The sequence below is a fragment of the Barbus barbus genome, assembly GCF_936440315.1.
Source record: "Barbus barbus genome assembly, chromosome: 2".
Lineage (NCBI taxonomy): Eukaryota > Metazoa > Chordata > Actinopteri > Cypriniformes > Cyprinidae > Barbus > Barbus barbus.
This window is the reverse complement of record NC_136730.1, coordinates 1,625,362-1,638,310: the sequence shown is the minus strand read 5'-3', so window position 1 is coordinate 1,638,310 and position 12,949 is coordinate 1,625,362. Positions and strand designations below refer to the sequence as shown.

The following is a 12,949-nucleotide window of genomic DNA, read 5'->3' as shown; positions in this document are numbered from 1 at the left end:
AGTGCTGCTGAAGTGCAGAAAGATTTTTATTTATTTAAGAAAATAGCCTTTAAAAATATGTATGGTTAAACTGAAATCTAGACGCAAATAGATAAAGTGCAATAATAAAACCAGGCAAATATCAGAATGTAGAGAGGTATAAAACATTGTTTTGTTGCTTCTTGCTGGAAACTAAAAATGTTCTGAAAAATATTCCAGCAACTTTCCCATTTTTAATGTTCTGTTTTTTCTCCTGCCTTAATTTACCCTAATATAAAATATGCTCCTATAAAATATCAGATGTTTTATTTATAGAAATGTACAGGCTATAAAAACAATGATCATATGAGATATGAGGAAGTGACTGTTGTTATCAGTTACACATTATCTGAGCGCAAGAGCATGCAGTTCCTGATTGAGAAATATCTGGGTTATGATCAAACAGAGTCATATGACAGTGTCATCATTAATGCTGCGGCGTGTCATGTGACTGAAACCAGATCGACTCCATTCCAGAGCTTCATAACAAACACTCAGCACTCCTGCGGTTACCCCCGACCGGCCAGGCAACAGTGAACATGCCTTATAATCTCAACTATTGCATCTGATTCTAAACGACTCGAAAGGGTTTTGGACAGTCATGAAAATATCAGACTTAAAAACTTCGATTCGCAAACCTCGAAGTGTTATCATGTCAAGTGAAATTGATTTTTGTAGTGTTTTTCACATTACATAACATTTTAAAGCAGCTTTACAGAATATATATATATATATATAAAATCAGACTACTTTTGACCTGACTTGTTTATGATGTTGATTTAAACAGGATAATGTTGTAGCATATTGATATAAAATTGAATCCGTTGGTTGACAGACAGCATGAAGTGCATTAAACATTACATTATCAAGCTTTCCCAAACTGGGGTTCATAGCACAAATGCAGGGTGTTTGTGAGTTTAATGAAAAGCAGATCATTCATTAAATCATAAAAATGTCAAATAAAATTAAACGTTTTAAAATAACATCAATAAAAATAAAAGAATTACTAAAAAATGTAAATATTTTATTTGTTTACCTGCGTGTCATGTGACCATTAACCAACATCAGAGACCTCTGAACATGCAAATGTGTTACATAATTATTATTACACACACACTACAAAACAATAACATATTTTTAGTATACATCTCCATATATCATAGTTATGCTCAGCCCTTTCAACAAAATAATACAAATATAATAATTTTTATCATCTATAAAAAACCTAAAAGTGCATTACCCGGAATAATAAAGAGCGAGTGTTAAATGAAAGCATTAGGATGAGGTTTCTGGAGCTGGTTCTGATCCTCGGGGCAGGCGCTGGAGTCTGGACTGAACTCTCTGTAGTGAATGAGGAAGTGCTGGAGGTGTTTAGAGCAGCTGAAGGCTCAGTGAGGCTCAGATATCTCCGCTGCTGTAAGCATGAAGCTGCTGCTGGGGTTGTGTTCGGCTCTGGTTCTGACTGGAGGATGCTCAGCACAGATGCCGCATCGATGCCGTGAGTCTGTACTGTGTTCAAATAGCAGTTTTATGGCAGATATTGTTTACTTCATTTCAAACATTTTTACAAACAAATCAGTTTCAGGTAACAATAACAGTCAATCTTTAAGACAGAGCTGAAATGTATTTTCAGGGATAGAAGTATCGCTTTTTATTTGCGTTTTTTCATTTATTTGTTTATTATTGAAATGTTGTTATATGCATGTGTCAATTTTATTTAATTTATTAATTTTCTTAAATATGTGGGTATATAGTATTTATAGAGTTCTAACTTTTTAGTTTTAGTTACTTTTTCTTATTTGTAAGTCGCTTTGGACAAAAGCGTCTGCTAAATGACAAAAGTAAGTATTTTATTTAAGGAAAATAGTGTTTTCCGATGTTGGTCACAGAGCATTTAATCAACATGAATGCATGTACAACTGTTACTAGTAGCTAGTTTATACATCATGAATCCTTCAGCCTAATAATTACACAAGAACACGGAAACATGTTGAGCATTTAAAGCATGTCAGTTCATCAGTAATCTGATCTCTCATGTAAGAGAACAGACCTAAAACACACGGCTGAGGGTCCAGACCAGAGGCCCTGAGCTCATATGAGATCTGCCTTGCATAATCAGATTACAAAAATAAAGTACTTGCAATTAGACTTTTTAAAATACTTGTAATCTGACTACAGTACACTGATTTATGGATTACATATTATTTACACAATAGCAATATTTACCAGTTCTCCCTAATTCCTCTTTTAAATGTGCCTTTCTAAACTAGTCTACAGCTTATATACAGTCAGAAAGCTCAGTTTTGTGGATATTCACAGAGATCAGTCATAAATCAGGCGCTACACTGCATTTAAACATCATCTCAGGTTTCAGAAGTGTTTCAACATTGCAGCAAATACTGATGAACACTGATTTTTAGTTGAATTATCACTCAGTTATTTGACCATGTATTTCTGTCTTTGGGAGGCTTTCCTTTCAAACACATTAAAATGCACAAATTCACAAACCTTGTTGTTGTTATCTGATCCTCTTTCTCCTAATATATTTACTTTGAGCACCCCTCAGATTTTAAAATATATGAATATATTTCCTTATGTTATAATGTCCCAATGTTATAAACGTGATAGGTGAAAAGTTGTTATTATACTATGATTGCCTGAAATGTGTCATGTAATAGATTACGTTACTGTAATTTGTAAACAGTAGCAGATTACAGTTTGTGCTGGCTCTGTAAAGCTGCTCATGAGTGAATGGTGTGGTCTCTGTGTTACAGGAACTCCTCCGCTGCTGTCCGGCAGTATGAGCGTGGTGAGTTATGACATATGAAACATTACATGAAGACAGAAAAGAGCAGCTCGTTAATGACCATCCACTCCCATGATGCACTGCTCTGAGAATCGGTCTCTCTGTGTATTTGCATTTCAGTATATTGTGCACTGTTCAGTTGGACTGCATCGTTCATAGTTAAACTGTTGTGTACTGTGTCCGTATAAAGGCCTGTAATGTGTTTCAGAGCGCTCGAGACGGCCAGGACTGGGCGGTTGCCAAATATCGTTATGATGCTTTCGGCCAGCGGATCCGTTTATGGGAGTTCGGTCAAGTTCAGAGCAAATCGTTCCATGTGAACATGCTGTTCCTGTTTCGAGAGGTGAAGCACAAACACAACGTGGAACTAGAGCTTGATTTCTCAGGAACAGAAACTGACTCGCTCCACATCCTCATCAGCATGCAGAAAATATCATTCAAAACATGTGAAATTCATACAAAAGTGTAAACACTATGCAGAACATATGCTGAAGTTTGAGCACTTTTGACTTTTAACGGAGTAAAATATGGATAAAGTATCTAAACAAACATTTACTAAATTCAGCAGATCTTAACTGAACCACAACTGTTTTTATGTCAGCATTATTATCATTATCTTAATTATGGCTTTTTAATGTGCTCATTTTGACTTTCTGTTATAATTTCAACTTTTTAACTTTAATTTTAGTCGTAATTGACTTTTTATTTCATAATTATGACCTTTTATGCCATAATTCATATTTTGACTTTTTATCTCATGATTATGATTTTCATGTAACAGTTGTGACTTTATTTCACGATTGACCTTTTATTATAATTACATTTTTAAATCTCATAATTATGACTTTTTGTTATGATTTTTACTTTCTCATAACTGTCAGAATTTTGACTTTTTAATCTTATAATTATGAGACAAGTCATCATTATGATGTCGATTTATTTCAGTTAACATTGTCATAATTTTGGATTTTTATCTGAGAATTATGACTTTTTATTATAATTTTGACTGTCAAAATGGACTGTCATAATTTCAGTTTATCACATAATCATTACTTTTTATATCATAATTTTGACTGTCTCTATTGACTCACAATTTAGACTTTTTTAATTTAGACATATTTGACTCATAATTTTGGCTTTTTAATCTCTTTTTGTCATAATTTCAATTCTCTCATAATTATGACTTTTAAATGATTTACCAACACATTTTTCATACGTGCCAGAAACGTGCTTCCATACGTTCAGCCATACGGTCATGTGCTGTAATCAATGTGTTTCTTCGTTTATTTGCTCAGAGTGTGGTCTACACCATCAGCTACAGGAACCGGACGTGTCAGAAGAATCCTCTCCATGACTCTTTCCACCCCTCACGCATTCCCCATAATGCCTCGCTGCTGTCGCAGGTGGTTCTGGGAGGATCATCGGCGCCCGGGGAAGGGCTGCTGGTCAACACCTGGATGGGAGACGTACCTGAGACCGGAGGTGAATGTCATGTGGATTTCACTTCATTTTTTACATTTACAAACTAGTAACAGAAATGAGTTCTAATAATTTTATAATTGTAATATCTATAGGATGCACAATGTATTTAAGATGATTTTTTATTAATAAAACATGCAATGCATTTTGTGATAAAAAAAAATGAATAAATCTGAATAAATAAAAAGGAATTTTTCTAATTATTGAATATAAATTTAAATATATTTAAAAAATCAAAAAAAAAAAAAATCTCTAAAATGCATTTAAGATATTAATATTATATTAAACAAGATTATAAAATGAAATATAATCATAAAATGTAATTAAATTATTTAAATTGTATTTAAATCTAATACAAATGAAATATTAAATTATGGTATAATTATTGTATAAGTATAATTTTGTTTTTATCAAATCTATTTGATAAATCTTTAATAAAAATATCTGTAGGATGCAGAATGACTTGCCATTAATAAAACAAGATGCAACTTTTTAACCAATTTCATGCAGATTAAACTGTTACTGATGAATGAAATCAAATCCCACATTTGATTGTTTGTACTGCTTCACAGAAATGGCTCGCATTACTAAGTGAACAGTATTGCACATTGTGTTTCCAGCTGAAGTGTTTTAGATGAGCAGTGCATTAATGCTGATTAATGTTTAATTAATGTAATCAGTTCCCCTCTGAACTGCTGTGTGGAGTCTACAGTTAAACTCATTGCATATTTTTATTCCCAGGGAAATATGTGGCCACAGTCACAGAGTTCGGTTGCATCCCGGTGTCGACGCTCTACTACACGGAGAAGACTGGCTGGATCGTCACAACGTAAGCCACAGTTCATATATGAGAAGACATTCTACACTGTTTTTATGCTTTTCTCTGACCGTAGAAATAAGTAACAGTCATAATGTTCATTTTTCAGCTATTTTAATGCGGTGAAGGGGATCGAGGACCCGGAGCAGTTCATTCCTCCCTCGTTCTGCTCCGATGCAGAGACTGAAGACGAGGAACTCGATTTCTTCAGCGCCTTTCTCTGAGGAATCTGTGTTTAACCTGATGTAACTCTGCCACTGAAATAAACACTTTATGATGATTTTAACCATTCTAAACCAATTAATTTAGCATTAGCAGAATGCTTGTTACATTTTAAATGCTGTTGCTGCTCTTTGTGATTGGCACATTTAATGCATTTACAATCTAAAGCACTTTCATCACTTACAGAAGGGAAAATAAACTTTTTTTCCTCAGACACTAAATGTGAAAAGTCTTTTCCTTTCTGGCTTTTTCACCAGTATGTTTGCATTTAGCGGACACTTTTCAGGTCTCTGCATGTCTTATAAAGGGGACATTTTTAAGACTTAAGACCAAGATAAGAACACAATGTCTCTAAAATCAACTCGGATGAAAAGGAAAACAAGTTTTCATTCCCCAGTCACAGATCTGTGTTTTAAGCATAGACTCATTTGTTCAATTTCTCAGAAAACAAAACTAAACTTCTCCAGTAAATCTATCTTGATGTTTAAAGATTTGCATTGCAAGACAAGACAAAACTACTGTGCAAGATATTCATTTAATGCCATGACTTTATGAATTTAAGCACATGCCACTGCATTTTTAAGGCCTTCATCTGTGGGAAGGAGGCTTTTTGATACTCAGAAAGTGAGCTTGAGTGGATACAAAAAAAAAAGCACAATTTTTTTTCCTCCCAACTTTATTGCAATCGTTTCTATTGAGAAACATGTCAAATGCATAAACTATTAAAACACTGACCCAACCATCAAAGAGAATAAAAGCAAATCAACCAGAGAGGAGCTCAGAAGAGTCACAAAACATCTGCAAGGGGTGTTAAATACAGGAACGAGTGACTGAAAACACACTTGTGCTTCGTACAAACGATCTGCCTCTTAATAGTCGTGGCTCTTGATTGGTCCTTTGATTCTAATGAAGCGCTAATATATGAGTTACTGGTGCAAACCTACGATTATCCAAACCTACTGATCTCTTAGTGCTGCGTTTCATGTGAGCTTCGCTACAGCGTTAGTACAGTTAGCCTCCTTTACCAAAGCTTTATTCAGAAAATGACATCAAACAAACCTCCATGCCTCATTATATGAAATGTGAAACCAGACGATTAGACTAAATCCAAAAGCAAAGCTATCTGTGAGCCGTTTAAAGCATTGCAAGCACTATGGCATTACGTTCAGGTAATTCAAAGTTAAAGGTGTTTGACCGCACAGGTTCAGCTTGGAGTAAGTCTTCCTCTGTTAAAGGAATAATTCAACACCACGGGCTGAGAGTGTTTCCAGAGAAAAACTAAAGCAGAACTTGCTCCTTTTGAGTTCCTCTGAAACATAAGAAACGTGCTTCCGCATGGAGAAATAACAAAAAATTACTCACAATTCAAGACTTTATTTCATGCTATTCTTTTGAAATTTTGACTTTAGATCTTGCAATTTTCCTTTTTGCACGTTTATATAATTCTGAGTTTACATCTCGCAATTCTATTTTTTCATTTCCACCATGAAACAAAAACCGTTTTCTCACAATTTCAGGTTTATAGCTCCTAATATTTAATATCTTGAAATTCTGACTTTCATTCTCAGAATTGTCAGAAAAAAGTCAGATATGCCATATTTAATCTCTTAAGTTTACAAGAGAAAAGCCGTCAGAATCGCAGTGCTTTCATAATTCTGAGTTTACATCTCACAATTGTTTTTTTGCCACAAAATGTTTATTCTTATCATTTTTATATCTTCCAATTCTAAGATTTTGCCACAATTCTAACTTGTGAGCTATAAAATGAAAACAAGAAAAGTCAGAACTGCCATATAACTCAGAATTCTGACTTTTTTCCACAATCCTGAGTTGACATCTCGCAATTCTGTTTTTTTTGCTTTCCGCCACAAAAATGTAGACTCAGAATTACAAAAAAAAAAAAAGAGAAACTTAGATTTACTTTCTCGCAATTACAAAAAAATGAATTACTTTATCTTGCAATTTGACTTTTTTTTTAAATCGCAATTGCAAGTTTATATCTAACAATTCTAAGATTTTAATTCTAACTTCTGAGATATAAACTCAAAATAGTCAAAACTGCGATATAACTGATTCTGTTTTTTGTTGTTTTTCACCACAACATTTTTACTTATTTTCTGACAATTCTGGCTTTTTGGCTCAGAATTGATTCTGCATTTTTTTATCTTGTAATTATGTGTCAGAATTCTGAAAAAAGTCTGAATTGTGAGAGAAAAGTGGCAATTATTTTAGTTTTTTTTTTTATCCCATGTCAGAAAGATGAAGGCTGTGTTCAGGCGCTGGAGGACAGAAGACGAGCTGCTGGACTGTGATGCGTCTTTGGCGCCGGATGTTTCCTGAGAGCGTGGGATTGTGGGAGGAGGCGTGTTTACGTCATGAGCAGGCGATGCACGCGCTGCAGCTGCTGCTGCGACAGGACGAGGCAGTGCGTCTGCTCCGCGCCGCGAGCGCAGGGAATCATCACCTTCCCCACCAGCACCGAGCCGCTCTGCTGCTCCGCTTTGGCCTGAGGCACACGTCTGCAGGGTTACTCCTGAACACACTCACCGAGCGACAGACTGTGTGTGTTTGTGTGCTCTTACCTTGACGAAAGACGCGGAGGGGAACGAGGCGAAGTCTGAGGACACACGAGCTCCAGGCTGCTGCGACACGACGTGCTGAGACACTTCAGCCTGAGACAACACACACCGTCAGACACCGTCAGCACACACGTACTTCATCAGAACACACTGTCACACTGACCTTCAGTTTATCCAGCGCGTCGCTCAGAGACTTCAGTCTGGCCGTCTGCTCCAGCAGCTGAGCGCTCGCACTCGCTGCAAACACACATATTACACTTGCATATATCTACATCCACCGCCGCTCAGTTTGGAGCACAATCATTTAGTTTTTGGAAGAAATTTATACTTTTTCTCTCATCAAAAAAAAAAAAACTGTTGTTCCTCACAAAAAAGTTCTCTTATCAAAAAGTGTTCGTTCCTCATGAAAGCATTTTTATCCCTCTCTTTTTTCCATCATTAAAAAGGAATTTTCGGTCATCAAAAAATCTCAAAAACTTCTTATGCTTCAACATTTTCTTCTCACTAAAAAAATTTTTTACTCAAGATTTTTTTTTTTTTTTTTGAGCAGATTTTTTTGAACTTTTTGAAGAAAGAAGATAGAACAATACAGAAGCCCATTTCTGCCGCGCAAGACAAAATGCATGCCTTAAAGTCTAAATTATGACAAATCATTATTACAAGATAAGTCAAAATTATGACTTACCATCTCGTATTTATGACTTCAGTCATTATTACAAGATAAAAGTCTAAATTATGACAAGACATTTTTACAAAATAAGTCGAAATTATGACTTAAGTTGAAATTGTGACTTTAAAAGTCTCATAATAAAGAGACTTTAATTGAGACTTTTAAAGTCATAATTTAGACTTTTTCTAAATTTCTCATAATTATGTCTTGTCATAATTTCGATTTTTTTTGAAGGCATTAATTTTTTTTTCTTACGTGGTGGAAATGGGCTTCCATAACAAAAAAAAATTAAGGAGAAAGAAATTATCTTTTTGAGAAAAATATTTTTTTGTTTTGTTTATTAATATCTAAAAAAAAAAAAAAAACCCCAGCACAAGAGCTATGAAGCAGTGTTTCTGGTGGTTTCCTTCAGCAGTTAGCGGAGTCGGGTCTGATTTTCTGAGATGCTGCAGGTAATGTGATGGCAGTGGTGGCTCACCTGAGGTTTTTCCGCTGATGTCGACGACTCTCAGGCCGGCGCTCATCTTCAGCAGGTTGTTGAGCAGCAGGTCAGTTCTGCGGTACAGAGGTCCGGCCGGAGCCTCCTTCATCACCGCAGTCATGTTCGCCGGCTGCAGCGGCGGCAGAGACGACAGCTGCGCTCGCATCTTCTCAGCCTGCCGGGGTCAGAGGTCACAGAGTGAGAGTGTGTGTGTGAGAGTGTGTGAGTGAGTGTATCTGCCCACACAGACCTTCAGTCTGTAGTTTTCACTCTTCAGCTGCTTGATGGCGAGACGCTGCACGTCGATCTGCTGTTTGAGGAGAGGAGAGTCCACCACCTGAAGCACACCTGAGACGCCGCTCACGCCTGCCAACATTCCTCCTGAACACACATCTCTTTTAGATTTACTGTCTTCAGTTTCATTTTAGTTTCAGTTTTAGTAATTTAGATGAATATGATTAAAAGATGAATATGAGACAAAACTACAGAATTGTATTATTAGCCGTTTCAACACAAAGATGTTTTACCAAATAAAAAGAACAGCACTTTTAGAGTTCATCCCACTCATTGATGAGAGCATAAGTATTGGAGCAGTTGAACATAAGGCAGATATAAAAGATTAAAAGCTATTATTTAGTTGCAGATCCCTTGCACACAATCACAGCAGTGAGTCTGTGACCCATAGACATCACCAGACTCTTGCTCTCATCCTTTGAAATACTTTTCCCAGCCTTTAATGAAGCCAATCCCAATTGTTGCTTGTTTTGTGGAGTTTCTGCCTTTACTCTCCTCTCCAGCTGCTGAAATTCATGTTCAATCAGATTTAAATCTGGAGATTGACTTGGGCAATCTAACACTTTCCATTTCTTTGCTCTTATAAAGTCCTTGACTGAACTGGCAGGGTGTTTTGGGTCATTGTCCTGATGCAATATGAAGCACTTCCTAATGAATCTGGTGGCATTTTCTTGAATATTGGTTGGCAAGATGGTTCTGTACCCTTCCAAATTCATTCTGCTACTGTCATCATACATTAAGTCATCAGTAAAGTTGAGAGGGTCTGTTCCAGAGACAGCCATGCATGCCCATGCCATGACACCACCTCCACCATGCTTTACAGATGAGGCTGTATGCTTGGGATCATTGCAGTTCCCTTTTTTCTCCACATTTTTGCTTTCCCATCACTTAGATAAAGGTTCATCTTTGTCTCATCGGTCCATAAACACAGTTCCAAAACTCTTCTGGATCACCTTTGTTTGGTGCTGGTCAGAGGTTTGCATCTTGCTGTGTAGCATCTGTAATTCTGTGTCAAAGTCTCCTGAGGACAGTAGATTGTCAGAGCATCACCCCAGCTTTCTGGAAGTTGTTGCTGATTTTACAGACACGTCTTTTAGGATTCATTTTCACAGCTTTTATGATTTGTCTGTCATCATCTACTGTTGTTTTCTCAGCCGATCAGGTCGTTGTTGGTTGCTGGTGTCGCTGGTGGTTTCCAAACTCTTGATTTCTCCATGTCCTTTGTTTTTGCTAGAGCTCTAACTGACTTCCTCTTTTCTTTTAGCATCCAAACTGCTTGCTTTTCTCTCAAAGTCAGCTCCCTCGTCTTCATCCTGGTTTGTGTGTCATCATTGAATGCAGGATTCAGAATACAGAAGTAATGGATATAAGTGATACGACACATTCCCTGCTTTTAATATCTGAAGAATTAATGCAACAGGACACAGCTGATCACTTAGAAAGACCTGAGAGGCAACTGCTCCAATACTTATGCTCACATCAGATAGAGGGATGAACTCTAAAAGTGCTGTTCTTTTTATTTGGTAAAACATGTATGTGTTGAAACGGCTAATAATAAAATGTGACATTCTGTAGTTTTGTCTCATATTCATCTTTTAATCATATTTGGAAATGTCTTGACTCCACAGCCAACAGAGCAATTTTGTCTTTACTGTTCCAATACTTATGGAGGGGACTGTATATTAGTAGCAATAGACAACATTGTATGGATCAAAATTATACATTTCTCTTTTATGACAAAAATCATTAGGATATTAAGATAATTTTCCATGAAGATATTTAGTAAATTTCCTACCGTAAATGTATCAAAACTTCCTTTTTGATCAGTAATATGCATTGCTAATAACTTCATTTGAACAACTTTAAAGGAGATTTTCTCAATATTTAGATTTTTTTGCTCCCTCAGATTCCAGATTTTCTAATAGTTGTATCTCAGACAAATATTGACATATCATAACAAACCATACATCAATGGAAAGATCATTTATTCAGCTTCAGATGTAGTATATTAATAATAAAAATAAAAATATATTAATGGTCATAGTTTTAGTTAACTATAATATCTTTTTTTGTATAAATGTTATACTATCATAGTTTTTGTTACAATTTTAAATTTGATTTGAATTATATTTTTTCTATTTTCACTTTAAATGTAGTTCAAGTTTTAGTACTTTGATTTTTTTTATGTCTACATAGTTTATGTAGCTATTACATGGTTATTTTTAATTATTAATTTAAGTTAATTTAGTTTTGACAATTAGCTGATCTCAGTTAATGTTTATTTTATTTCAAGTAGCAAAAATGTTTTTCTAATTTTAGTCATCTATAGTAACCCTGTTGTGTGTGTGTGTGTGTGTGTGTGTGTGCGTGCGTGTGTACCAGCAGCGGTTCCCGTGACAATCGAGGCGATTCCAGATGCTTGCGGTCCACGGAAACCTTCGGCGGCTCGTGATTGGTTGCTGATCCTCAGCTTTAGCTCCGCCTTCTCTGACTCCAGCTGATCGATGTCGGCCTGCAGTGCATCCATCGTCTCCTCAAACTCCCTTCAGACAGAGAACAGCACTCATTAAACGCTTTAAATAATGAACGTTTCTCGCCGGGGTCATCTGATATCAGCGGAGAGACTCGTACTTCTCCTTCTTCTTCAGCAGAGTCAGAGCCTCGTCTAGTTTGGTCTGGATCTTCTCCACTCGCTCGTCTGCGTCTCTGGTCGACGTGTCCAGCTTCTTCTCCAGTAAACTCAGACGAACATTCGCCTCGCTCAGCTCCTCACCCTGGGAGATTGATCACATACAGATTTCAGCATGTATGCGTGACCCTGGACCACAAAACCAGTCATAAGGGTCCAAATGAAGTTCTTAGCAATGCATATTACTAATCAAAAATGAAGTCTTGATATATTTATGGTAGGTCATTTACAAAATATCTTCCTGGAACATGATCTTGACTTAATATCCTAATGATTTTTGGCATAAAAGAGAAATGTATAATTTTGAGCCATACAATGTATTTTTGGCTATAACTACAAATACACCTGTGCTACTCATGACTGCTTTTGTGCTGCAGGGTCACATATTACCCACTGTACATGTATGTACGCATGTATGTTTATAATGTGTCATATAAAGATGGACGTGATGGGTTTCCTGCTATCTGACCTTGATCTTGAGGGATTTCTTCAGCTCTTTGATGACCGTCTCTCGGTCCTCCAGCTTGTTTCCCAGACCCTCGGCGTCGGTCATCTCGGCTCTGACAGCACCGGCGCGGATCTCCACCGGCGGACGCTGCACAGAACACATGCAGCGCATCAGACAGAGCAGTGGCAGCATGGGATTGAGCAAGCGTTACAGTCAGAGTGTGTGTGTGCGCATGTGTACCGGATGCTGCGGCCGCTCCGCGTCATACTCTCCCTCCTGCATGGCGGTGGCCATCTTGTTCATGGTGGCGATGACCGCAGCGCAGGACTGACGCAGACACTCGAATGCATTGAGTCCATGAGCGCCGTACACCTGCAATCACACACATGCGTGCTGTTAGTGACTGAAAGCGTTCTGAGGAGTGAGTGTGAGTGTGTGTGTGTCTG

At 37.0% G+C, this 12,949-nt stretch overlaps 2 protein-coding genes across 2 annotated transcripts in view; one reads left to right on the top strand and one right to left on the bottom strand.

Moving 5' to 3' along the window:
- The first annotated feature begins 1,289 nt into the window (after window positions 1–1,289).
- LOC306887843 (ependymin-like) lies at window positions 1,290–5,563 on the top strand. The gene is made up of 6 exons (XM_079445843.1): window positions 1,290–1,516; window positions 2,793–2,827; window positions 3,033–3,167; window positions 4,120–4,306; window positions 5,045–5,132; window positions 5,230–5,563. The coding sequence occupies exons 1-6, from the start codon at window positions 1,441–1,443 to the stop codon at window positions 5,342–5,344; spliced, it is 636 nt and encodes a 211-aa protein (XP_079301969.1). The 5' UTR covers window positions 1,290–1,440; the 3' UTR covers window positions 5,345–5,563.
- Window positions 5,564–5,859: 296 nt separating this feature from the next.
- The window catches only part of dctn1a (dynactin 1a), a 33,940-nt gene continuing 26,850 nt past the window's right edge, over window positions 5,860–12,949 (bottom strand). The window contains exons 18-26 of the mRNA XM_079445834.1: window positions 12,744–12,875; window positions 12,525–12,650; window positions 11,998–12,140; window positions 11,746–11,909; window positions 9,323–9,453; window positions 9,070–9,247; window positions 8,085–8,158; window positions 7,925–8,014; window positions 5,860–7,848 (exon numbers count right to left, since the gene is read on the bottom strand). Of these exons, the coding sequence (XP_079301960.1) occupies window positions 7,711–7,848; window positions 7,925–8,014; window positions 8,085–8,158; window positions 9,070–9,247; window positions 9,323–9,453; window positions 11,746–11,909; window positions 11,998–12,140; window positions 12,525–12,650; window positions 12,744–12,875 (1,176 nt within the window). The 3' untranslated portion in view covers window positions 5,860–7,710. The remainder of the gene's footprint in view (window positions 7,849–7,924; window positions 8,015–8,084; window positions 8,159–9,069; window positions 9,248–9,322; window positions 9,454–11,745; window positions 11,910–11,997; window positions 12,141–12,524; window positions 12,651–12,743; window positions 12,876–12,949) is intronic.